Below are 26,003 nucleotides of genomic sequence, written 5' to 3'. Positions count from 1 at the left end.
TATCAACCCAGCCATCCGACAGACTCTAAAGAATGATTTCCACGGAAGGGAAGACGCAATATTCTAGATTATCGCCGGGCGCTCTATATTTTCCGGATCCGTATTAACCATGGCGCGACGTCGGGGCCCGTAACTTTCCTGTATCTGTCTTACGTTAGCCGAGGGGCATGCGAAAAAATGGCGGCCGCGCAACCAACGCCCGATTCCCCGGAATCCGCTGCGTTTTTACCTTGCCTACATCATGATAGTTTTTAATGAGCACTGACGTAGTTCCCGTTCCAGTTTCCGTCTTCTTTTTGCGTTGGCCTTCTGGCTCGTTATTCTATTTAGTGCAACGTAAGCTGCTAAGACGAGGGATTGCACCTTTTTAATAGCGGGCCTCCGCGGAAGAAGGGGGCCAGCAGAAAAACGTAACCGATGTGTAGATATGCAACAAAACGATGCCAGCGCCATGATATGTATTTCTATGTCATGACATATGTACGTACAGGGCATTCGAAAAATCTTAGAACCAAACGAAATGAGTAATTCCTGAGGTCATTTAAAGATATTGTTTCCTTAGCGAAAATGTCTTCCGAGGCTTTGTTAACGAGTTATCGATGAAACACATTAACAAATCATAGAACGGTACGGCCTACGACGATGTTGAACGTGTACTCATTCTCTCTGATTGGCCCTTCTTTTCTTCCTATTTCAAATGAGCTCAGGAATTGGCGAATTTATTTGGTTCCAGCGTTTATGGGACACCCCGTATACGCATATATGTATGCGTAATCTTCGTTTTTTTTTATTGGAACGCCAGCCGCCCGGAAGGATATCATTTTATAATCATTGTCCCCGGAGAAAAAGCGCCGGGACATTAATTACCCGTATTTTAATTTGACGAGCGGGAGCAAAGGACGGGCCCTCCTCCTCGGAAGGCGGGTTCTCGCAAAAACTTCAATTAATCAGAGTGACCCGGTTTCGTTCTCAAAGGAAGCGACGCGTACTCGTGTACAGCGCCAGTTTTAAAACGGCTCTTAATCATGCTTCCCGGCGGAATACATTGACCCTCCACGGCAGATTCGCCAGCCGCCCCCTAACCCCAGACCCCCTGGTCACCCCGCCGTTCATGAACATTTTTTACCTGGCGGATTTTACCATGGCGGGCTCAAACGCGTTGAATATCGAAATGTCACTTAATCACGGAACTCTCTACGACGATGGAATGCTTGCGGGGGTGGCCGAACAGTTCGCGTGTCCGCTTTTTTCCGGTCTTCGGCAGTTTAGTCGGCGGGTTTCTTGTGACCCGTCCCGAAAGCAATAAGAATTTGCCGTTTTAGATAGTCATTGTTCAATTTGAATGCTAGATTGCTGATCGATAAGACAATGGAATGCGAACGAGGTCTACCGGGATTCCAGTGTCGGAATATACAATTACTTCCAAAAGTATTCGAACTCTGGTCGTCTACGCTATATATTTAAATAACTATACTGTGAAAGGAAAAAATCATTTACGATATATTAAAGTAAAGTAATAAGAATTTTTCTCTTTAGATAATCGTTTGATGATAGTTGTTGAGTTTGAATGCTAGATTTCTGATCGTTAAGTCAGTGGAATGCGAACGAAATTCACTGGGATTGCAGAGTGTCGGAATATACAATTATTAGGTTGGAAACTGTGAAACGGGCGTTTTTGTTTAGTCTATGTTCAGTTGCGACGCCCATTTCATAGTTTCCAACCTAATAGTTTGAAAAGTATTCAAACGCTAGTCTTCTACACTATATATTTAAATAAATATACATTGAAAGGAAAAAAATCACTTACGGTATGTTAAAGTAGAATACATAAATGTCAAAATAGAATAAACTTTCGATTCAATATAAAATGTTATTTATATAATTGAAAAATTATAAAAATCTATCTACTTTTCCTAATTAGTGCATCCGAAGAAATTTGTAAAATTATGATACACTTCTCGCCTACGCTGCTATTGATGTAATATTGCAAATATTAACCAAAAAGGCAATCTAACTTTCACGTGCGCTAATAAATTAGAATAGCAAATTATATTTACAAGTTACTTATACTTGACTGTTCATCCCCACAAAGAAAATTTGATTATATAAGTTGCAATAAAAGCACATAACATGAACAAATTCTAAATTATTTTGACATTTGTATACTTTTCTTTAATATAGCATAAAGGATTCTTTCCTTCTCGTGTATATTTATTTAAATATTTGGCGTAGAAGTAAAAATAAGTGTAATATCCGAATACTTATGCGAGTAGCTGTATAACTGCCTTAATTTCGTAAATAATAATGGTACAACAATTCATCTGAACTCATGTTGAAGCTTGAAACATCTGTCTCCTACAAATCATAGTTTATTTGTTTTAAAAATAATTGTACATACTATAGAAACTGTCATATTGGAAATTTCTTTTGTTTATAAAATGACAAAAATCCACACGCCTCCAACAAGAATCCAAAATATTTTTGTAACAAAGTCTATTATAGATTTGACTGAAGTTTCTGTAACATTATTTCTGTAACTCTAACAGCATAGTAATCTGCAGTCCATCGAACGTACAATAAGAACAAATAAACAAAAGTAGAACTGGGAAGAAAGACAGGGAGCTTTTAGGGATTATAAAAGGGAAAAATTGCTGTAAGTAGATGGGGAAGGAATAAATGAACAGGTATTAACAAAGAAAAAAAGATAAATAGACAGCAGGAAAACGGAAGTTTTTGTCTTAAAAACGAACAATGGATCGTCCCGGTTTAAATATGAATTACATCTTTCTCTTCATATTTTCCGCTTATCTACTTTTATAAAATTCACCGATATATCCATTCTAATACTACGATTACTTTAAAGATAAATTATAGATAATAAAGAAAGATTCTTTCGTTTCAATTTAATGGATAATGTAATAACATGAGAATTTAATTCAACATCTTTTCGATCAATATGTCTAGACATAACAAAGCGAGGTGTCGTCGCCCATACACATTACAGTCTAGACACATGATTATTACTATTGCGGACCTGGATAGACCATGTTCTCGCCATACATTGACCGCTAAACTATCGAGGGTTAACCGAAACTATGTCCGCGTGGGTGATTATGATACTGTTCTGAGACGTATATTTTCCAGTTTATGGTATTTACGATTCAATTGTACAGCGTAAATTATGATAATTCGGAACTATTATTCGATTCAACATAATGATTAATTTAATGCTCAGATCAACACGTATTATTGAATATCTAATATGCGTATGATAATACCTTCATTATATACATTTCCTGAAATACCGATACATTGAACAATACATTAGTACATTACATTACGTAAAGTATATTACTTTTTCAATGGTAATTCAGTAAGCCAGAACTATAGAGCGCGAATTACATTTTTCTTAATATTAGAAACAAAGAGTGTCATTGGTTGCTAAAACGTGTATTATTTAATGAGAAAATGTATTGGTAAGATAATTTTGGAGTTAAGTTAGTTTATAGTAACTTTATAATTTATTTCGGTTGTTTTTTTTTTCGAAAATGTGAATTATGGTAGTATGATTATAATATACTCATTTATAGTGGTTTGCCAGTTATTTATTCCAAATATTTTACGTGCAACTTTCACCGCTTGTTTCTTCTTTATTGCGTGTATTCTTCTTCTGTAATAGGACTAAATTGTTCAAGAAATATTAATATATTTTTATACATATTAATAAAATTACACTTTTGAAACGTACTATTTGCTGAAAATTCTATTCGCACAGAAAAATGTGTCATCGATAAACATGCAAGCTGTCCTTCGAAAGCTTCGCTCATCCAATTATCTCCGCGAGACACTTGCTAAAATAGACGTATCAACGTCATCTTTGACAGCCGCTTCCACTTCGCCGACGCGATCGTTCTCCGATATAAAAAGAGACATCCATCGAATACTTATGCGAGATCTATATCACGCCGACGCAGCGCTTTTGAACTTCTTGGCGCGCGCTTATTTATGATAATATACATTTCAAGCGTCTCGAAGCCGCCGAATAAAGCTTCGAGAGAGCGTTCACTTCCCCTCGGATCACCCCGTAAATATCAGAGCCTGCATTCAGAGCTCCACTCACGTGATCTTTCGCGGCTAACAAGATCCTTTCCGCGATTTCAAGATGGTACCACTCCCACGTAACAACGAGTTACAGAAAAACCCTTCGGAATACTCGAGCGTTGCTCGTTCGTGGTTAGATTTCCCGGGTCGGGCTGCGGCGGGCCGGGCCGGGCCGGGCGGAGCCGTTGCCGCGCGCGGCTCGATATTTCGCCCCGCAGTATCTCCGGTAGCGAGCGGGATCTCGTTTCCGGTGAAACGCGTTTCGCTCTATCCGGCCCATTAGAAACAGTTACGGTTCCAGTTAGAATAACAATCGGTCGTGATAAAGCGGCAACGCCGCGTATTCCGTGACGGCGTCGAATTATTTCCCTCGCGGACAACGTTACACTAATGCGCCTCGTTTCCTGTGCGTGCAACATTATAACTAAAATTACACACCGGCTGCAATATCGCTACGTTCGGCCACCCCTATTTTTTCTCGCTTCTCAATCCCTTTCTCTCTCACTATCTCTCCCCCTCCCCCTTTCCCTCCACTCCTAACACCCTCTATCTTTCTCTCTCCCCCCCCCCCTCCCCCTCCCTCTCGCTCTCTCTCTCTCTCTCTCTCTCATACACACTTTGTCTCTCGCTACAACAGTGCTGAAAACGCTGCCGTGCGCGTACACGTTCGTGATTTACGCGGGGAACCAGGATCGTTTGGATCCAACGCAACGCCGGTTGCGTGTCAACCGGTCAAGCACGCATTCGTCTTCTCACGCAGCCACCCCCCCCCCCCATGGCCAACCTTCCGCTTGTCCCTTTCGGTAATTATCGGATTTCCACACGGAATTCCCGCGTCACGAACCGCGGAGAAAACCTGACAGCCGCGGGCCGGCTGCTCGCGTGACGCGATAATGACGAATTAAGCGGTTCGAAGGGAGCCATCCCTTGAACGCGAACTCCAACCCCGTCGACGAGCTCGCGTGTCCAATTTCGCCGATCGCGCGATCATGGAAAACGAGCCCCACTCTGTTTACGTGATACAACGGAATAGAACCGGAAACAAGTTGACGATGGAGTGCACGTTCTTCGGTGGATTATACAGTCTCTCTATATTTTATTTATCTAATGTTGGGGACGTTATATATAATAAGCTATTTTCCAGTTATTTGATATATAATAAGCTATTTTAATAATACCTAAATAATAGATAGCAAATTATTGGTTGTCATGAAAACCGGTTCACAGGCTACCGATTAGGATAAAAAGTCGATTTATATGCTATTAATCGGTAATGTGTTAAGATAAATTTCAAAAAAAGATGTGAATTGGATCAATTTTTTAATTAGCTAAACGAATTTGAATTTCTGACAATCCTTAGTCACCTTTTCAATGTTGTCAACAACCAATAAAGAAAAATACGTAAATTAAATAAAATTCTTAAATAAAATTTTGCTTGAATATTATTCGAAGCAACGTATCTCGCATAGATTCTGTTAATCTTTTCGCTACGATATTTTTTACAGTTCATTACCATTTTTTCGTTTTCAATATATTCCATAATAGAACGGGACAATGGTTATTTTGTATGCATATTTTGTTATACATATTGTTTTGATCTAGAAAAAACATGAAAAAGACATCTATGAAATACTTATGCGAGAACTAAATCACACCGAAATCAGAACTAGGTTATCCATGAAATCTTCATCACGAGTTTGGCATTTTGAATCGACTCGCCTAACCCGGATATGTTCGCTTGTAAGTTCTAGATCATTACAAACAATCCTTCGTTCCGGAGAACCGGCAGCTTCGTAACGGTGGATTGGAACTGCGGGGAGAGTTTCTAGCTAGAGATTAAATTAAATGATACATCAGAAGAAATCGCTAATTCCCCAGCAGCCGCATCTTAGAAACCTTCGCCGTTCGTTTTACTTTACTTTAAGACGGTCGATTGACCTCAAACGTGATATCCGTTCCCCGGCAAGACGTAATCAGACGAAGTTAGAGAGACTTAGTTCGGGAGAATAAGTAAAGCGTTCTCTTAAACATGTCATTCCATTGAGCAACGAAAATCCAATAACACTGTGGGAAAGTAGTCCACGAGAGGACGATCATCTAGGAAGCTTGGGACGCGACGTGTACGTTCCGGTAGAATATTTTTCCTTTATACGCCGGCCTGATAAGCAAAAAGGGCCATGAGCATAAGTTATAGGTGCTTGAAAATCGCGTATCTTAAATGGAGGACGTCTGGATCGTCGAATTTTTCGAGGAGCTGGCGACCAGGGCAGCTAATTTCTTGAAACCTTTTACTACTATTAAATAAAATCTTGGATAATTTGCGAGGCGACGAATCCTTGAACAATGTGTGTCAAGGAAGATGCCAAATATAAATTAACTCTAAAACGACACCGGGGTTGCTGACGACTCCAATATATGTATTTTTAAACTGCAAACGTGTACATAAATACTAAAATATAAATAAATAATAATTTAAATAATAAATTAATATAAATAATAATAAGTAATAAATAATAGATTTTATTTTGAGTCGCCTACAACCCCACAATGTCATTTATGTCAAGAAATAAAAGAGGATCGTTCTATGGTTAATACGAGAACATAATATAATTGTATTATGTCAATAATAATAAATTTCTGAATGCAACCATGCTGAGGCGATTTACTTATTAATAGAATTATTTACGAGTTGACTTTTTAATTACACGCTTTCATAAACTTAACAAAGACCTTGACCAAATCGATAATGCTTCCATCTTAGTTCGTTCTCTCGCTGAGTATGCTCATTGTCGCGTTTATTGCGAATTAATACGATAGAACTGAAGGTTTATCTTCGCAGCGAGACGGCGCAATCGAATGAACGAAGAATATTTGTACGTTTATAAAATGGTAGTTTTACGAGCTGGAACAACGCCGAGTTGATCACCGTATAATTGAGATATGTTTACATTGAACTCATCCGGAGCAAAAAAATCACGCTTCAATGGCGATATTATGACAAGCGGCGCTTTTGTCCCGTGCCCCGTGACAATGTGCGCGCGGAACGGGTATATCGCGATTCCAAAGGAAAATAATAACGCTTCGTCCGAGGCAAAACAATTGGTTCTCGAGCCTTCCGCGTGGTTTCCCTATTCAAAAATGAACCGCGCGTCATCCGTCCTCGGCTACCAGCCAGCAATGTAATTTTACAGCATTTTAGTGATGAATGAAGCGCACAGAAGACGCCGCGCCGGTTACCTCCGTTCATATTGTCCCGGTGCTCGGAGCTATTAACGGTATCAGGCTCCTCCTTAGACTCCTTGTCGCAATTTCTCCGGCTTTTCACGAGCCATGCTCGTTTTTAATAATACTTATCGCCGGCGCATTCTTCGCACACTTCAGGTCCCCGCGCACTATGCCATGCTAGTTACGCGATTCAACTGAAATTGCATACTACGTTTGCAATTCGACGGAACCGCGTTCGGACATTTTGTGTCCGAAATAAATTCAGAGACCGACACGGAGAAAAGTGAGGTTACAAAAACGAGCATAACAATTTGTTGTTAATTGGCCTTTTCCACTGGAGTCCGTTTCTATTTCACATTGAAAAAATTAATGTTAAAAATTTTAATTCAATATTTCCCTTCAATTTAAACTGCACAAATTCATCCGCAACTACGTTATCCTTAATTAACCGTACAAAGAGTCTCGTTTTATTTCTCGTTTGCTGCTTCACCCTTCATCTTATTATAAACCGGACTATCAAATTGGAATCCTTGCATTCGCTTCGGCGGATCTCATTAACTAAATAATAAGCTCCGGATAATACCGAAACGTTAACAAGCTAGTCCTTGATTTTATATCAAACGCATTCACCATTTTTATACTTATAGCTACTTCGAAATAACAAAATTATTTTCGCTCGTGATTATTCAATAATTATAATATTACAACAATGATTAATTAATTTTATTAAATCGTGAGATTACGAATTTATCACAATTTGAAAGTGCTTGGAGAAAAATGGACGAAGCGTTATCCTATGATCTATGGTGCAGCAGCCATTTCTGAGCAGCGTATTAGGGTTAATCGTATGCAATCGGTCGCATCTAAGATTCCTTTGTTTTCCTTTTTATTTGGCCGCGAGCTCGGTCGCCTAATCGAGTGTACGCGAGTCGCCGCCACTCGGTAAAAAAGTAAAAAGTCACGCGACCGATCGAAGCGACAGATTGGCTAAAATCACCAGAAACAAGTTTCGGAAACGAAACTTCTTGGGTGCGAGAAGGAGGGGAAGGGGGGGAGGCGGCGGCGTTAAAAATTACAAATTACACGGGGCGCTCGGGTTCGACCATGAACCGAGGAAACCTCGGAACAATAACGCAGATCGATATCAGCGATAATTGCTCGGCGCTTAACACTTGACCTCCGTGCGCATGCACTGGGGCGTACGCATGTTGGCACGCACGCGTTCCTGCAACCGAGGGGGAAAGTAAAAGTAACAGGAAATTGCATTAGAAGGGCACGCGCGACGGTCCTATGATGCGCGCGGGTATGTTGGTGTGCGCGCCAGGTAGAATTGCAAGGTCGTCCAGCGTTTCGAGGGTCTCACGGCTACGGTAATGAAAACTAATATCCCTATACCTCGAAGAATGGCGTGCATCCGTTCAGTGGCGTCGGTCGTCACGTCGTAAATGCAATTGTTCCCTCCCTATTTATATCACGTGCGAAATTCCGTAGCAAATGCAAACCACCTTTCCTGAAAGCTTCCTCGTTGCAGGCTGTCATCTACCGCGCATGTTGAAATTAGTTATTTATTTCGTAACTTCTGTCGCATTTTCTTGAATTTTATTGCTGCAGCCTTTATTGTTGCTGTAGTCTTTATTCCTGTCGCAGTCGTACAATGCACATGGTTGCAATTTATTGCTTTATCTTAGTTCGCAATGCTCAGAATATACAAAGATATGAAACATGTTTTATACATTGTATTTATATGTTATAAAATAGCTTATGCTTTCTGATCTATTCCTTTAAGAATTTCTCGAAGCGAACACAAGGCTTGCGTTCATATTTCTTCATCTTTGATAATTACGTTTTTAAAATACGTCCCTTCATGTTTAAAGGCGAAATTTCATCGTTCAATACTTCTTTGTTTTTATTACATAGATAATGTTATATATTTATAAACGAAACGAGGAGATAAAATCTAGAATAGTGCAAGAATTAAAATTAATAATAGGATGATTAAAGTTAAATTATAGGATAGTTAAATCTGCTGATTACCACTAAACGATAATTATCGTATCTATTTTATTTATTTTACTTTTATTTCATTTGTGTTATTAATCGCAAAAGATATCTGCCATTAAAAAAAATATATAATAATATTAGAGCTTACAGTAGTACAATCTGACAATTCTATCTCAATAATAGATAACAAATTATTAGTTGATATGATTCACAGACTACCGATTGGAAGAAAAAGCCGATTTATATTTATAGATTATATTTATAGTTTACCGGTCGTTAAAGTATTACTGACGTCACTATTTTCAACTAATCGGAATTATTGAAGAAATAATTTCCTATTTATCTCTTTCTAAGCGTCCAACCGCCTTATTTAATTCGCCGATGACGAACAAAGTATCTCCCTCGAAGTTAGCCGTTCGTAAAAAAAGGAAACAATACTTCACGATTCAAGAGTTTATGCCAAGGTTGAAGGAAAGCGCGAGCAGAGGCTCGGAGGAATCGTTCCCAGCATGCGATGGATTTAAGAGATCCATTCCGAGAAATTAAATTCTGTGCGCGCTTTGCAATCTCATTAAATTCTCGGGGAACAAACGTGTGTTCCTACGCCGGTGCAAAGTGTGGCGGCGTTGATGGCGTAACGTGTTACCGGGGCTGGTCCCAGGGTGCCCGAAATGAGAAAGAATCGACCCCAGACGGAGGGGTGGGTTGCCAGTCGGGGTTCAGTAAGGTATACGCCGACCAAGAGGTAAGGGTTCACCATGGGCAGGGTTTTCCAAGCGGCAGTTTCTCGGAGGAAACGATGACCTGCGTGGCGATTAGTCTGAGTCGAGGTTGGACCAACGGCTCGAGGGATAGGTTTAAACATTGGAAACCTTAATTATTTATTTACTCTAAAAGAACGATGTTTGAGTCGGCGTATCGAGTTATAGCTGAAATTTAAAACGCTTAGGGTTCTTCCCTCAGCAGAAGAAATATCTCTTCTTCGAGAAAATAAAAAACATAAAGATTCTTGTTCATTAGTTCATCAGTGTTTTAAACTGTACAATTATTTATTTTTCGTGAGGTCTTGATAGATGTAATCTTTTTACTGAGAAATGATAAAAGATGATTATGGAATATTTAATCTCGTACGTTCGTCGTAACGATTTAATTAATTACGTCTAATTAATAAGCGTTTAAATTTGTAATAGTTCAAAACCATTTCTTTTGTATTATCTTAAAAATTTGTCTACAGCATCTCCAATCGCAACGTAGCTTTATTTTTATCATAGTTTCTTGACTGTTAGGAAAGCAATTACATATCGGCCTAATACTACCCTACCCGATGATGCCTCATCCAATATAGTTTCCGGGACTAAAGCAACATCATTAGAGCTGGAACAGGAAATTTTCTTCATCCAACTTCCCCATCGGAAATTGCCTCATCTGATTTTCATGTATTCAAATCGATGCCATATCTAGTACGCGATTTGCTATGCCGAAGGCTTCGAAAATAAATTGATAATCTTCCCGTCGAAACCAAGAATGTATTATCATTTAGAAAAAATTACCAATTATCTCTGTCGCCGCAGGATACTATAGAAAATAATGAGATAAATCTTCCTCGAAGTGGTCTCAATAATTCACGAGTCTTAATAATTCGCCCAACGAAATATACACCGTAAACAAAATAAGAAAATGGAACAAACAGAGCATCCATTGACAACGGTTGCAACGTAACTTTGAAAAACCGATACCAGTTCCCGGTATTACCAAAAGTTTCATTAAAATCTCTGTTCTTTGGCTCAAACGTGCCCGATCGGCCGCGCCATCCCTGGAATCTCCTATCAAGCGGAAGCAAAAACGGTTCGCCCGCAAGTATCCGTTCACATAAACAATCGAAGAGGAAGGCGAGCCGGCGCGGCGGAGGCAGACGAATCGAAAGAAACGAGACGCTTTGCACGGGCGTAGCAAAGGAATGGCTGGCCACCGTGGGAATAGAGCGCGGCTACAGTAGTCGAAGTCGATGCTCGGCCGCACCGAAAAGAGATAGAGGCCGACCGATGATACGGAACGTGTACGTTGGGGTAGGAAACGTGCGCTGAATGTGTCGTGCTCGCCGCAAAATGCTCTGTCACGCAACTGTGTTGCATGCTGCGCCGCACACAACAACCTGATAGCCGACACACCCACGCACACGGAGCTCCCCGGTACCAGACGGAAACGTGTCCGTATACGTATGTACGTGGAGTTGTACAGAGGGGGCCACTATGCCTGGTTATCTGCTCGCAATGGGCAACGCCAGCTCGCGTGATCTCTTGGGACCGCGCACCCCTTTTCCACCTTCGGCTTTCTGCGCACCGTCCACCCCGTGCCAAAGTCAGATAAACCGCTTATTTTATTCATAAACCCACAACGTGAAATCAATATTGCATCACGCTCCAAGACAGAGAGGCGGGAACGTAGTAGAGAATCGGGAGACGGAGTTAGACGGATAGAGAGCGAGAGAGGGAGAGAGAGAGAGAGAGAGGAGAGAGAGAGAGATTGCGGAATATGGTCGCCTCCCGGACGAGGATCAGGGAATGCGGGCGATGGACGTTTAACCCAACCCCATCACGGTCATTCCTCTGTCTCCGTCCCTCATTGTTGCTCGATCCGCCTTCGTGCCAGTGCATCCTCTCCCTCCGACCATCGCGTCTCTGGATCTCTCACCCCCTCGTCATACCTAACGTGGTGGAATGTGGGATGAAATTAGCCCTTAGCCCCCAGTCTGATGCGGTGGAACGCGATGTCCGTCCTGTGACGGAATGTCCGAAGCCAGACGCTGGTATTCCAGTATGTGCCGAGGCGTAGAAACGCGACTTCCACGGTGATATAAATGTCATCGAGCGCGATGACATCGGGGGCTGCTTCGGCAGGATACTCTGACGCGACGCGACGCGACGCGAAAGGATGACCTTGACGGGAACGACGATTACGGTTTTTCCCGTCGACGACGCGACGACGCGTTGAAAGCCGGGTTCCCGTAGAAGGGGAGGCCCCGCCGATCCGAATGCTTGCGGTTTTTGTGCTCTGCGGAACGATCGATAGACCGACATTCGACCGGGCGTTGCACTTTTGATCGCGTCAACTGGATTACCGCCGAGTCAAAGGAGGCGAATGGTAAATGTTTGAACAGGCGTCGGAACGTTTAGACAGTCTCAAAGGAACAAACGCTGCGAGTTTCTTCGGCTTTGGACGGCCGGTTAGGTTCAGCGTTTCAATTATCAGAGAAAAGTCGAAATCAGCTAACGTCGTCGGGGTATTTGCGAATTATGAATAACATGGCTCCTACGAGAATGTTATTGAAATTAGTTCGTTCTGTGCCGGATTATTGACTTACCTTAGAGTAAGTACGGTAATCATAGTTTCTATGGAAATGACAAATAATATAAATATGGTATTGTATTTGTAATTCTATTAATGATATAAGTGCGACAATAGAAAAATATTAATCCTTTGTGATCGTATTAAGTTTATCAATGTATGTCACAGTGGATAAAATTAATTTTCGTTGCAAGAACTGTAATAGATAATATGCAAGTTTAAGTAGCAAAAAACTTTATTCATCCCTTTTTTAATGTTTAAATATGTGTAATACAATAATATGTTTTAAGATTCTGTAGAAACAAGAAGATAATTAAATAGAGCTTTGGTTGCACCGAATAGACATACTACCGCAAAGGGTTAAACTGAACTACTGCCGTCATACTTAATGAAGACAAACAATATACAAAATTTATCAAAATTGTGGACATTTTTGATTTGTCTCTTTTATTCTGGCCTAACCTCGAATCATTCTAAACATCTTCAAACTCGATAGTATGTTCTTGTTTTTATTAAAATTACAATTTAAATATCCAATAGTCTTTACGCGTAACAAGTATACCCGTCATGATACAAAATACTTGTCTATGACGAGTATAATTGTCAAGCACAGCTAACAGGTGAAAAAGCTTGAGAAAATCAAATCTCTCATAAACCCGCCCTATATTTATACAGTTTCATTTTCTTCGTGGAACATTCCCTTCGTCGCACATTTTGTACATTGTTCCTAATTGGCAGATCTTAAATTCAATGATGGAAACCGGACGGGATCAGTCCGGGTCCGTGGTTCGATTGAATTACAAATTCGCTATACTCGTTCGACCGAGCGTAAGTTCTCGTCGGTTCGATAAAGTCAAGCAAAGCCGAAGTGTCTCTGACAATAGGTGTTCGACTGACTCCGAATGGCACGAGTGTGTGCCGACGGTTGTAGGGGAATAAAGAAATCAATGTTTTCCCGAGCGGGGGAGGGGGGGGGGGGGGGAGAGGCGATGGTCGGGGGATACGGCAAAACTCAAAGGGTAGCCCGAAGACCGGAATTGTCCTGGTCTTTAACCACCGTTTCCACGGTTCCAGGTAATACAGGGTAACACGAACACGTATTTGGAGTCCAAGCACGAGCTGGAGCCGCCTCTGTGGGCGAGCAAGATCCGTTTTCTGCCCTACAGCCATCACACGCGGACGGTTTGCATGCGGGTCGAGCTCTACGGATGTTACTGGAGCGGTAAGCTGTTTGCACTCTCCAATTTTCGTAGAACTTGCCACCGCTTAGAATACTCGCCGGACTGTCCATTAACCCTTATGCCGTGGCTGCGTGCGCAAATTTGCTTTTCGGAATTTTGTTTGCACAATTATCCCTTTCTTCCTTTGACGGATTAACATCGAATTAAACGTTTAGCCGAACGGATGGTTACGCGGCTGCGTTACACACTTCGATTGTGTTTGCACGCGCGCGGCCGCTCGAAATACAAACCGTTATGAATTTAATGCTGGCCCGGCCTGTCTGCCAAAGAGCCAACTGTGTACTTTGCTGCTCCAACTTGATTTAATGTTACGGAGCTTCGTTCTTACGGAACCGGTATTAAATTGTTTTAGAAATATATCAGAAATCCTTGTCGAATGAGAGAAATGAAACTAGTTCCGTGCTAAGGAAATCGGTCAATAAGTAAAAAGTATCTCTTTATTTCATAGTTACCATGGATGGTGTCATTTTAAAGTATTTCAATTAAGAGAGTAAGATTATTTTATATAAATGCAATTTCTTGTTATTTCATAATCTTTTGAACAATGTGCACACAATGTCCTTTCAACGAAATGCCAATAATAGTAAAAATATATCAGAAATCCTCGATGAATGAGAGAAATGTTCCAAAGTAGTTTCGTACTAAGGAAATCAGCCAATAAGTAGAAAAGTATCTCTTTATTTCATAGATATCGTGGAAACTGTCATTTTAAAGCATTTCAATTAAGAGAATAAGATTATTTCACAAAGGTGTCATTTCTTGATATTTCACAATCTTTTGAACATTGTGCTCACAATGTCCCGTCAATGAAACGCCAATAACAGTCAAGAAATTTTACAGTCGACGATTCCTATCTTCTCCCGCAGTAGGCGTTTCGCCGGGAATCGAAGTCCCTTCGAAACGATCGGTAATAATGTCCGCTGACAAAAGACCCGACTTTTACGCGAGTCATTAAAAGGTAGGCCATCGACCATCGTCACCGACTTTACACCTTGACCTTTTTGCCATAGATGGGGTGGTATCCTACTCGATGCCGCAGGGCGATAAAAGGGGTAATGGATGGGAATTCTTCGACGTCACCTACGACGGTGTATGGGACGGGGAGTTGCGACGCGGCCTGGGCCAGCTGACGGACGGCAAAACAGGGCCCGACAACTTCAAACTGGGATATTACGATAACGATCGGACGCAGGGTTGGGTCGGATGGAGGAACGACACCCGTACGCAGCCGGTCGAGATCAAGTTCGAGTTCGACAAGGTCAGAGAATTCTCGGCCATCCACATCTATTGCAACAACCAGTTCACCAAAGATGTCCAGGTTAGTAACGATTGCTCGTTGATTTATCTCGGATCACGACATATAGCGGCCCCGGCCCTTTTTCTATTCGACGCTTTATTGCCGATGGTTTGAACGTTACGGGGGGTTCGATCCGCGACCCCATAAAATAACCAACAGCCGAACGATTCCTCTTAAAGCGCTCGGAAATATTGCCCAGGTGAAACGTAAATTTGGGATCGATCGCGGAAAGTCTCGAATTACGATCGGGTTCCTGCCGGTTCAAATATCTGATTAACGTTTAGTAGGGTGTTGCACTTATTAAGATTGTTATTCGTCTACATAAAAAGTTAAAAATATAAGTTTATCTACTGGCTCATCATTTATTTCGTGGCCATGCTAGTAAAATTAGGATAATACTAGAATAGTTAGATATTCACAAGAACAGGGTTATATTTGCTTTCACCTTACGCGATTAAAGTGATATTTATATTTGTTAAATTCAGCTCGAAGTTTCTGCTATGGCATACATCAGAAACGATAAAAAAAAAAAATTAATTCAATTAGGAATTACATTTTTACTGAGTACAGAGAATATTCAATCATCTATATGTTCTCTTTCAACAATTTTATATTTCGTCACGTTAAAAATTAGGAGACTTGATAATTAATAGAATGGGTTGAAAAACACGTTTCCGCTAAAAACAAATGTCTGCGCAATTCAAATAATTCAGTAGAATTCGAAATCCATAGAAGATTAAAAGATGCTCGAGCCATTAGCACGTTACCTGTTTACTATAAATAAAGTATGTCGAAACACGTCCGTGTTCCTATACAATATTTCTCTATATAGATATTTAATTGAATTAAAAATCAATGGCACGTTAAGAAATGTGCGAGCCACAAGCCCGTTACGTGTTCACTAAAAATAACGTACATCGAAACAGGTGCGTACGAAATACGTCCCTCTCCAATATTTCTCCGCATAAAAATTTAATAGTAGTAAAAATCAGTAGAATGTTAAAAAATGCTCGAATCACGGACACATTACGTTCGTACGAGAAACATTGCTACGATAAAATTTAATGGAGTAAAACGTTGCATATCAACGCGATTTAATTTCACTCAACAATGCCCCAGGTAGACAAATAAATTTTCTCAGTTTTAACAGAAAGAATTGTTATATAGAAACTTACATTTTTTTATATACTATTTGTAAGGTTACTCCGAACTATATACATTAACTGCATGTAACTCAAAAGGGCCTTGCTAGCCCGATAATAAAGAATAATAATAATAATTTTTGTTGCTGAAATAATCGTTGTCAGTGTCCTTGAAAAAGTTTACGACAAATTGAACTCACCATTTCAGTTCAAAGGTTAAACCTTTGCAATCGATGCGCCAATAAAAATTGTTACATCGTTTGCAAAATAATTTTGACGTTATTGAAGACCCTTCTATTTAAAAGACCGATGAAAGCGTAACAGTTGTATGCATAAATTGCAGTAAGTCATATAAAATGAGAATACAGCTGGTCGAAATAGCCATTTTGGATCTAGGCTTGAAATGGCTTCGAGTGCAAAAGGTTAAACTAAATAGCGGAAGTCACGATTTTCCTAAAAACGAAGACTATCGAATCACGTCCGTGTACCTTCGGGCGTACGAATCGCTGGCGAAATAAAGATAGATGGAGGAACCGAGGGAGACCGGAGAAGGGGTGACTTTCGCATCTAATTATCCGCCTCGCTCCCCATGGCCGACGTAAATACGCAAAAAGCGGGGAATCGTTTACCCTTGCTATTGGCGACGTTATTCCTACAGTCCTCGCGAGGAATGCTCAAGCAGCGTCGATCAACAGGCTTACTATCCACGGTTGCTCGGGATCGTTTCACCGTCACCTTCAGCATCTTGCCGGCAGGATGCTGGCTGCTGCCGCCGCCGCCGCTGCTGCTGCACCCTCTCTCCGCGCCCCTCACAGTTGATTGAATATTCTACTCGACGCTTTATCAGCCAGACGCTCGCTGAATATAAATACAATCTGAAACGGTAATTCCGGCAGTTCGATATCTTCGAACGTGGCTTATTGGCCCGATCGGATCGTGCCGTTGCATCCAAACAGGAATAATCGCGGCGGACGATCTTTGTTATTAAACCAGAAATTAACCCTTCGCGACGCCGTTTTACAACATCGATCGCCAACAGCTCCGATACCGGCGGACCGTTGTTGTCCGTGCGATGGGATTAGCCACGGGATTCGATACGCCTTAATCTGAGTTAGGGGTTGCCGACATTCCGTTGATCTTTTGTATTATAAAGAGATGCGCCCTTGTCTGTTATACATTCTTCAAACCTCTCGTAAACTCACGTTTCTTAAATGAACTGCGACTACCTTTTAGTTTGTATAAATATATGCAGCCCATGCATTCTTAATTTCCATGAAAAAAATTTCGCGTTATTATAAATATAGTATGACTATATGTATAATGCATAATAATAATGTGTACACGTATCAGTTGCAATAGTTAAAAATTATCAGGACACCAAAGATTATTGCGGACACATTCCAAGGACACGAGTTTCACATCTAATACAATAGCTTCGTTATTAAAAATTATCATCACTAAAAATACCATTTAACACTTTGCACTCCGCTGTTACCTCCAGGAGGCATCGTAATTGTAGCATATTACTCGAATATCTCCTCTCAGGGGACATTAACTTTTATTAATTATTAGAAAAAAATTAACTTATTTCAGCACAACTTTTTAAGAAATACTTATTTCTCTGAAGTTTTCTCTTGAAATGGCACAAGAAATTAAATCAAAATATGGTAAAATTACTAAGATATATAGTAAAAACTATGTCGAACTACAATAGTTGTTACTGTCAAACATGCACAAATCAGTCTGCAGTGCAGGTTAGGGAGGGTCAAAGTTTATTATACTGTACAAAATTATATAAAATAAAATATTGATTTTCTTACAAATATATACTTCTCGATGTTAACGAATTCGTATAAGTCCAATGTCATTATAATACGTTACTTGTTTCTAAAATTATACTAAATAATATGAGGGTTCGTTAGTGCTCGTTGCTGCAATCAAATAGAGCTGAGTAGGTGGAAGCTAACGTCCAAAATGGTTCGGAGTGTAAAGGGTTAAAAGACAGATTATAATTAATGATATTTAAAAGAACATTCGAATGAAATAATAATCGTTCTTTTATATTTTTACCAACAATATACTGGTCAGCAAAAATGTTAAGCTAAATAGTTAGAGGTCTTTGGATACGATAAATGATATCGGTATATATTATGTCCGCTAATGTCATTTTATTTGCGACATATAATTCTCATAAATCGTCATCACGCTGGCAACAGGGCATAACTTACGATTATATTAAATTATTATAATAATACAATAAATATGCATACACAAAAGTTATTGTTTTCTTTCTTTTTAAGAACAGATAGAATTTTCCGGTAGACCTAATATAAATATAGAATATATTTCGTACGCGCTCGATTTATCCGGGTGAACATGTTCGCAAGGTATGAACAGTGCCAATCGTCCGTAAACCGAAACCTTTGTACTTAATTATGAACTCAGACGCGTCCGTACCAACTATCCAACCAAAACCAGTCCTGGGCCAAAGAAGCGGGGCCACGGGCTCCGCCGAGGGTTGCCCGCCAGGATTCGTTAACCGTACACGACCCCAAACCGCGAAGGATTAATTCGAGCGTGTCCTGAGGCGGCGTTACATTTGCGAACCAAAACAGGAAGAAAAACTATCAGCTCGTTTATTTTAGCCGCGTTTCCGTAATTGATAAAGCATGCGACACATTAAAAGCGTCGCGCCGCGGACGATATTAAACCGTTCGCCTGTCGCCATTTTTTTTCGAGGCACTCCAGCGCTCCCCTCCCCTCCCCCCTCTACGAAATTAATGTAAATCCACAAATCTAATTCTCGGTCGGCGAACAGGGTGAAAAAGGAAAACGCTATCGCCGCGGTCGTTCGAGCGCAGCTACGAAAGTTTTCGCGTCATTCGTTACGTTCCGTAATCCCGTGCGTGGTGGACGCCGGAAATGAGTTCGCAGACTTGGATTATACGAATTGGGGTGGAAGGAGGGGGTGGGGAGGGTGGTGGTTAAGAGGGCGGATGGCATTCTTCGTAGCAGAGGCGACCAATAATTCGATCCCTTGTATAATTTCCGTTTCGCAGCGATTCGCGCGACCCTTCCACGTCGTTCGCATCTAGCTTCGATAATGTAATGCAAACGCGCCCCTTTCCCTCGCCCTCGAGCCACCCTCTTCACGTTGATATAGATACGATACAATCGGACGGTTCCCATGCGAAATCATCCTGACAATTATACCCGTCCGCGGAATAAAACTATCGAGAGATCAAACGTTGGATTTATCGATCCGATGGTTGACCTTTAATGCTTTCGCCGACGCACGACAACTGTCACGAAAGTTTTTCCGTGTTGAAGCTTTCGAAATCTTGACGACATTCGTGCAGCTAAATGGGATTTATCGAATTTTTCGTCGAACACTTAAAGCAGTAATCAAGAGATAAATAATACAAACTCTCAGCGAAGTGCTTCTCTATGTTATATAGTAGTTACGTTTCACTTTGTTTCATTAAAGTTTTTAATTTCGTTTGTATTATCGAATTTCAATTCGATATTCAATTCGAATTTCAATATTGCAGAATATTATTTTCATTACCACATGTAGAATATTATTTTTATTACTACATGTAGAATATTAATTTATTACTACATGTAGAATATTATTTTATTATTACTACATGTAGAATATCATTTTATTATTACTACATGTAGAATATTATTTTATTATTACAGAATTATTTGCAGGAAATAAAAATTAAAATCTAACATGTTTCACTTGACAGACTCGTCTGTTTCTCGAATTGATATGTTGAAGCGTTGTCGAGCGCAATTGTGCTGTGTCGGAAATAAACAAAAAGTCCGCAAATGTACGGAGACCAACCTTTTGGGGGAAATTGAAACTTGTTGCACTTGAACGAAATCCGTGGTTCCAATTAAACGACTCCAAAGACTGATCGTAAAATGGCGTTTTAAAAGTCCGTTACAGGTTGTTTTAATCCTGCAGGCTGATATCAGAGATAAATGCGGGATTATACTAAAAGGCCTTCGTTAATTCAAAAGCTCCACCTCTGAACTTCAAAATTTGCATCTCATCAGTTCCACTGAACACCGGCTCCATTTAGGCATCACTCTTTGAATTCGATAACGAAATTTCCTGCGAAGCATTATTAATTTTTATGTGACTTTTTAGGCGTCTGGACCATATTCGTACGAACTAATCACATTTTTAGTTGGTGTAGTAATATATACATTAGATTTATATAATTATAAATTATAATTTATAGTTTATAATTATATATATATAGTTTATAATTATAATTATAATTTATAATTTATATAATATAAATTATATTACTTATTTAATTATTAATTATTTATATTATATATATTATATTAATTATATTGTTTTCGAATAAATTGCAAGAAATACTAGCATTTCAATTCGGAATAAATTAATAATTAACGCGTAAATTCTCTGCGAAACAAATCAATTTCAGCGTCCCCGTAAGACTTATGAGAAACAACTTTAATTTGCACGTTCGCGCACTCCAAAGGGTCGCGTTATTTCCATATTCGAATAAATTAAGAAAGCAATAGAATCTCGACGGTGAATCATTTGATAATTAAAAATCTAATTCGTTGCGAAAATGAATTTCATTTCAGCTTTGGAAATTGTTTGCACAATATCGTTGTTAATTAAACGCGTTTGGTGTGCCTTGGCAATCGGGTATAAATTAATCACGGATACATTAGAATTTCACGGAACGTCATTTAAATTTAAAAGCAAACAGGTTGAATTTTGTCCGTCACGTCGTAGACATTTTCGGCCGAATATTACTCGGCCGTAGGAAAGCAGTATAGAATTCCCTAAAAATACACGTATTCCAACATACGGCGGGTATCCGAGTACCATAGCAAAATTTCGAAAAACGTATTATTCCAGGGGCAGGTTTGTTTTCCCCGCAGACGTAGCTGGTCAGCGTAAAAGCGCCGGGGGAGCCAGAGGTTTCCGCAGCGGGTGTTATTATTTTTCTTTTATAGCAGGGGAAATATTTATGCAGGCATATTAACAACAACGGCGTCGGCCAGCACGATAACGTGAATGCTTGAAGCGCCAATAACGCTGCCCCGGCCGGACCCGCGCTTGTATCCTGCCCCGTGCTCGTATCAAATCCGCTTTAAACTCGCGCGAGTGTTTCGCTCCGCGGTATAGTGCATTTAAAGATTTGCCGGCGCGTGCGGTGAAATATGCATGGACGATTATTGAACAGTACCATAAACGAGAGCCCCCGAATTTTGATTCGGATAAAAGCGTTTCTCCGGGCCGTTCCGTTCGTGCTTCAAACGGAGGGGCAAACCCGGCGTCCAATCAATATGGCGGAATTGTGCGCCGTTATACGGTACAATGGTAAACAAAGACCGCTTACTCATGTCCGCCGGAAAATTCAATAATCACTGCAATTATTATTCATTAATGGTTTGTTCTGGCATGAACGAAACTTTGTACTGGCATGTTTGCCGGTGCTTATAAGCTTAACGCGGGAGGTCTAGTTTAGTTTGATTCGTCATCGCGAAGTTCTCCGAATACGATGCACGTTGCAATCATCGAAAACATGTTCTGCGTAGGAAATACCGAACCATTTAATATCACGGCTTTCTCGCCTTTTATTCTATTGTTAAGACATTGCGTCCCGCGTCGGTCGCATACGGGTGACGCGAATTATGTATTAATTTTTTAAATATTTGGTTTACCAGAAAATCCTATCTGTTCTTAAAAAGAACGAAAATAATGAATTTTGTATGCACCTAATATTTATTGTATTATTATAATAATTTAATATAATCTTAACTTATTCCCTGTTGCCAGCGTGATGGCGATTTATGAATATCATTTTTGAGGAATACATGTTGCAAATAAAATGACATTATCGGACATAAATTTTTGGTAGACTTCATATAACTTTGTTGGAATATATTCAAAGAAATACAATTTTATAATTATCAAACATCACTCACTATAATTCTGTAATTTGTACTTTAAACTTTATTGATTATATTTCTTCGATTTTTTAGAAATTATAGGGGTTCATTCGCTACAGGCAACATGTTAATTAAATTATGAAAACTTCGTGGGAAGTTACGTAATTTGTTGATTTTTCTTCTTCGAAATGATATTGATTATATTTAACCTTTTGCGGTCGTATGAAAATACATAAGTCATGCTGGTCGTAATTAATTTTCTTTCAGTGGAAAATAAAGGGAGGAAAAACAAAATTGATTAACTCCGTCTTAATGTTTAGACATATGTAACACAATAATATGTGTTAATTTCATGTAAAAATAAAGTGGATGACAAAAAAATAAATAAATTTCTTTGGTGGCTGAGAGTAGACATACGACCGCAAAGGGTTAATATTATATAGAGAGCTATTGTTTACAAATCTGTGACCTTGCGTCTCGATTCAAATCTAAAATAATATGCGAATAATTTCAATAACATTAGCACTTCATATTATTTCTGGCATACACCTCGAGCTCTATTAATTCGTAGAAGTCTGTGTACCTTTTAAGACCGAGCAAAGCGTTACACGCTCGCAGGGTTACTGTTTTCATAATGAATTTAAACGCAAACATGGACACCCTAACCCATCCTGATAGCTTCATCAACGCAGACACCACAGATCGAACATCCAACCACGCAACGTAGACATAACATTGCATACCGCGTCGCTTTTGCTCGGTGAACAATTATTTGAAAATACGAGGGAGAATAACATATTAATGTTTCTGAAATTTTGAATTTATTTTAAATACGATCGACTCTTTTGTCATCGCATCGGTTCAAAGGATTTATAAGTTTGAGGGAGTTATACGTGAATCAATACAACGAGCCCTCAATTATTAAGAATTTATTTATGACACAAGACTGACTCGCGGTCTATACGGGGTGGTCCCACGCAATTGTTTCAAGTCATAATTCCGTTATTAATGCATTTATGAAAAAATGCCAAAGTAGAAAGATAAATGGCTCGAAGAGCAATACATCTGTAAGCCTTTAAAATTTTTGTTAAATACAGCAGTGGATGTGCAATTAACAATTGCATAATTTCTTTGAATAGAAATGCAAATCTTCTTTACACAGATCGATTCTTCTGTTCATTAGGCGTAAAAACTGATTAGGGTGCCATAAATACCAAAATATTTATTAGATCGATTTTTGTATTAAACCTATTTGTTGAAATTCAACAGCGCCGATATCGGAACATTTATACAAATGTCAGCTTTTAATTAAACTAATTCAGTCTGCATTGATGGGAAGAGTCTGCGAAGAATCTGAGTTTTCGCATCGGCGATCTCGCGCGATCGCAATAAAGCCGACGACATTTTTTTTTATCCTTCGGATTGTTGGCGGTGCGCGCGGAAAACAGAGGCGAAAGGGGTTCAGTGGGTAGCGGAAAATCATCGCGACATTTCGGCGAGTTTGCCAGGTAACCGACGGTTTTTTTACGAGCCAATTAATACGGGGATCGGGAATCCGGGTGAAAAAAATGTCGGCCGGTAGGGAAACGCGTTCACCGCGAAACGCAAACACGAACGCGGCGCGGACGATCGACGAAAAGAGCGTTTCCGCTTCGATTCGCCGGTCACAGAGGTTTTCCTAACAAACGCAACGAATGTTTTTTTCCGTGGTCGGTGACAGGACAGGAGCATCGGAAACGTCGGATGCAGGGCTACCGTGCAAAGTGACGTGGGAATGGTAACTTTCGGTATCTGTAAAAGAGACAAAGACGTAATGAAATCTCTTATTAAGCCCTTGCGTTATAATAAAGAATCAGACTCGTGATAAAGATATCATGCGACATCTGACAAATATGAATATTATTCATTTCTTGTACATCGAAATTAAATCGAACTTATCAAAGTCTAGAAACGGCAATAAATGAAGACAATACAAAAAACAAAAATGATCTGGCCATATTAAGGAAAATATTAAGAAGAAATTAGTGCTAATCGACGCAGTGTAAAAGGAGTTGTAGATATTAACAAGTCGTCAAGGATGAAATTTGTAGAAGGAAAAATTTTCAGTAAGTTTCAATAAGCTCGATTTTCATATATGATTACTTCACAATTTTAGAGTAAAATAACTTATGTATTATTGAATTATTAATATTACTGAATTAATTCATATTGAATTATTAATATTAAGGAATTAATTAATATTAAAAGGTAAAGTTGTACGAAATCAATTACTTTCCAACATTCTTTCGTTTTGCGGATCTTAATGAAATGAAGAATATGTGATAAATTAACATGAAAATTAATTTTAAAACCTAACATTTCCATCATACAGATGTCTAAAATAAACAGTTGTAGAATTGTTATGGAAGGAATGCTACGTGGCAACGAAAATATGAATTTACATAATGAAATAATTATAGCCCGTCTCTCCCAAGAGCATTCTCCAGAGTTTCATTATAATACATTTGTAATTAATAAATTATATAAAGCTGAACCGCGAGCAGATTTTGCATTATTATTTATTCAGCATTTATCGTTTTCGTGACGCACAGTGACTCTCATTCATATTTGAACAACTTTTACAACGCAATAACATTCTAATTACGTTATTTTATTACTATTTTACTATTACTTGGAATGAAAAAAAAAGGGAATAAATAATTTCATTTTTTAGATTTTTAATTGAACCTATAGCGAGAATTTGAAACATGATTTTTGTAGATCGCCGTACCATGTATTTACGTTGAAAATATCGTCGAAATTACTTGATGTATGAGTTGTAAACAATTAATGTTCACAGAAGTCCCGATTTATGACACTTTCGACAAATACGTGCAGGAAATCTGCCGTATGTAAAATCTTTTAACGCTTGTAACTTTACTTTGCATTAACTAAACATATTTTAAATTTTCATTTAGGCTTAGATAAAAGAAGTTTGAAAACATGAGTTTGTTAATTTGTTTTGTCGCTCGAAATAATAGAAAAATTAATAATAGTAACAACTAAAGTAATAGACTAAACAGTCATTGTCTAGTATACTAGACATTCTATCACCTAACAAAAAATTCAATTCGGTCCACGTTTTCAAACGTTTATTACGTATTAAAAAATATCCGCATATTAATAAGAGTCAGTGTATCTCTTAAGAATATAATCAACCGTGAGACACGTGCAGCTGCAACAACACTCGGGAAAAATTCCTGCAGCGATTATGTTAATCCGTTTAATTAAATCCTCTCAGCCAGGGTTAGTTGTTTCCGGGGAAAAGTTTTCGAAAAAAAAAAAAATAGAAGAAAGGAAAGAAGCCGGAGGGATTCCATTTTCAAGGTCCCGAAAGGAAGAGTAATTACGAACTTGACGATTCTCGGCTCCTTTCACAGCTCCTCGTGGCTAATTTCGTCTCATCTCTCAAGACGGCGTTTCCTTTTTATCCGGTGGCCGAGGAGCCGCCCCTTTTGGCAGCGGCGAGCAAAACGCGGCGAGGGCTGTGCTCTGCGTCTCGTATCGCAGTGTATTATCGCCTGTAGCCGGCCTGTCTCGCTGGGCTGCTTTCGTCGAAGGGGAAAATGTTATTTGGATATCAAAGATGCGCCCACGGGCGAGAGAGCCTTACCGCTGCCATTGTGCGAGGGTTCCGGTTTATGAACTCGCGTCGGGGGT

At 39.5% G+C, this 26,003-nt stretch overlaps 1 protein-coding gene across 1 annotated transcript in view; it reads left to right on the top strand.

The window, feature by feature from the left end:
• Positions 1 to 26,003, top strand: part of LOC144472458 (discoidin domain-containing receptor 2) — a 267,709-nt gene that overhangs the window by 172,089 nt on the left and 69,617 nt on the right. The window contains exons 6-7 of the mRNA XM_078185567.1: positions 13,747 to 13,894; positions 14,924 to 15,231. Coding sequence (XP_078041693.1) covers positions 13,747 to 13,894; positions 14,924 to 15,231 — 456 coding nt within the window. The remainder of the gene's footprint in view (positions 1 to 13,746; positions 13,895 to 14,923; positions 15,232 to 26,003) is intronic.

The sequence above is a fragment of the Augochlora pura genome, chromosome 7, assembly GCF_028453695.1.
Source record: "Augochlora pura isolate Apur16 chromosome 7, APUR_v2.2.1, whole genome shotgun sequence".
NCBI lineage: Eukaryota > Metazoa > Arthropoda > Insecta > Hymenoptera > Halictidae > Augochlora > Augochlora pura.
This window is presented reverse-complemented; position numbering and strand designations above follow the sequence as displayed.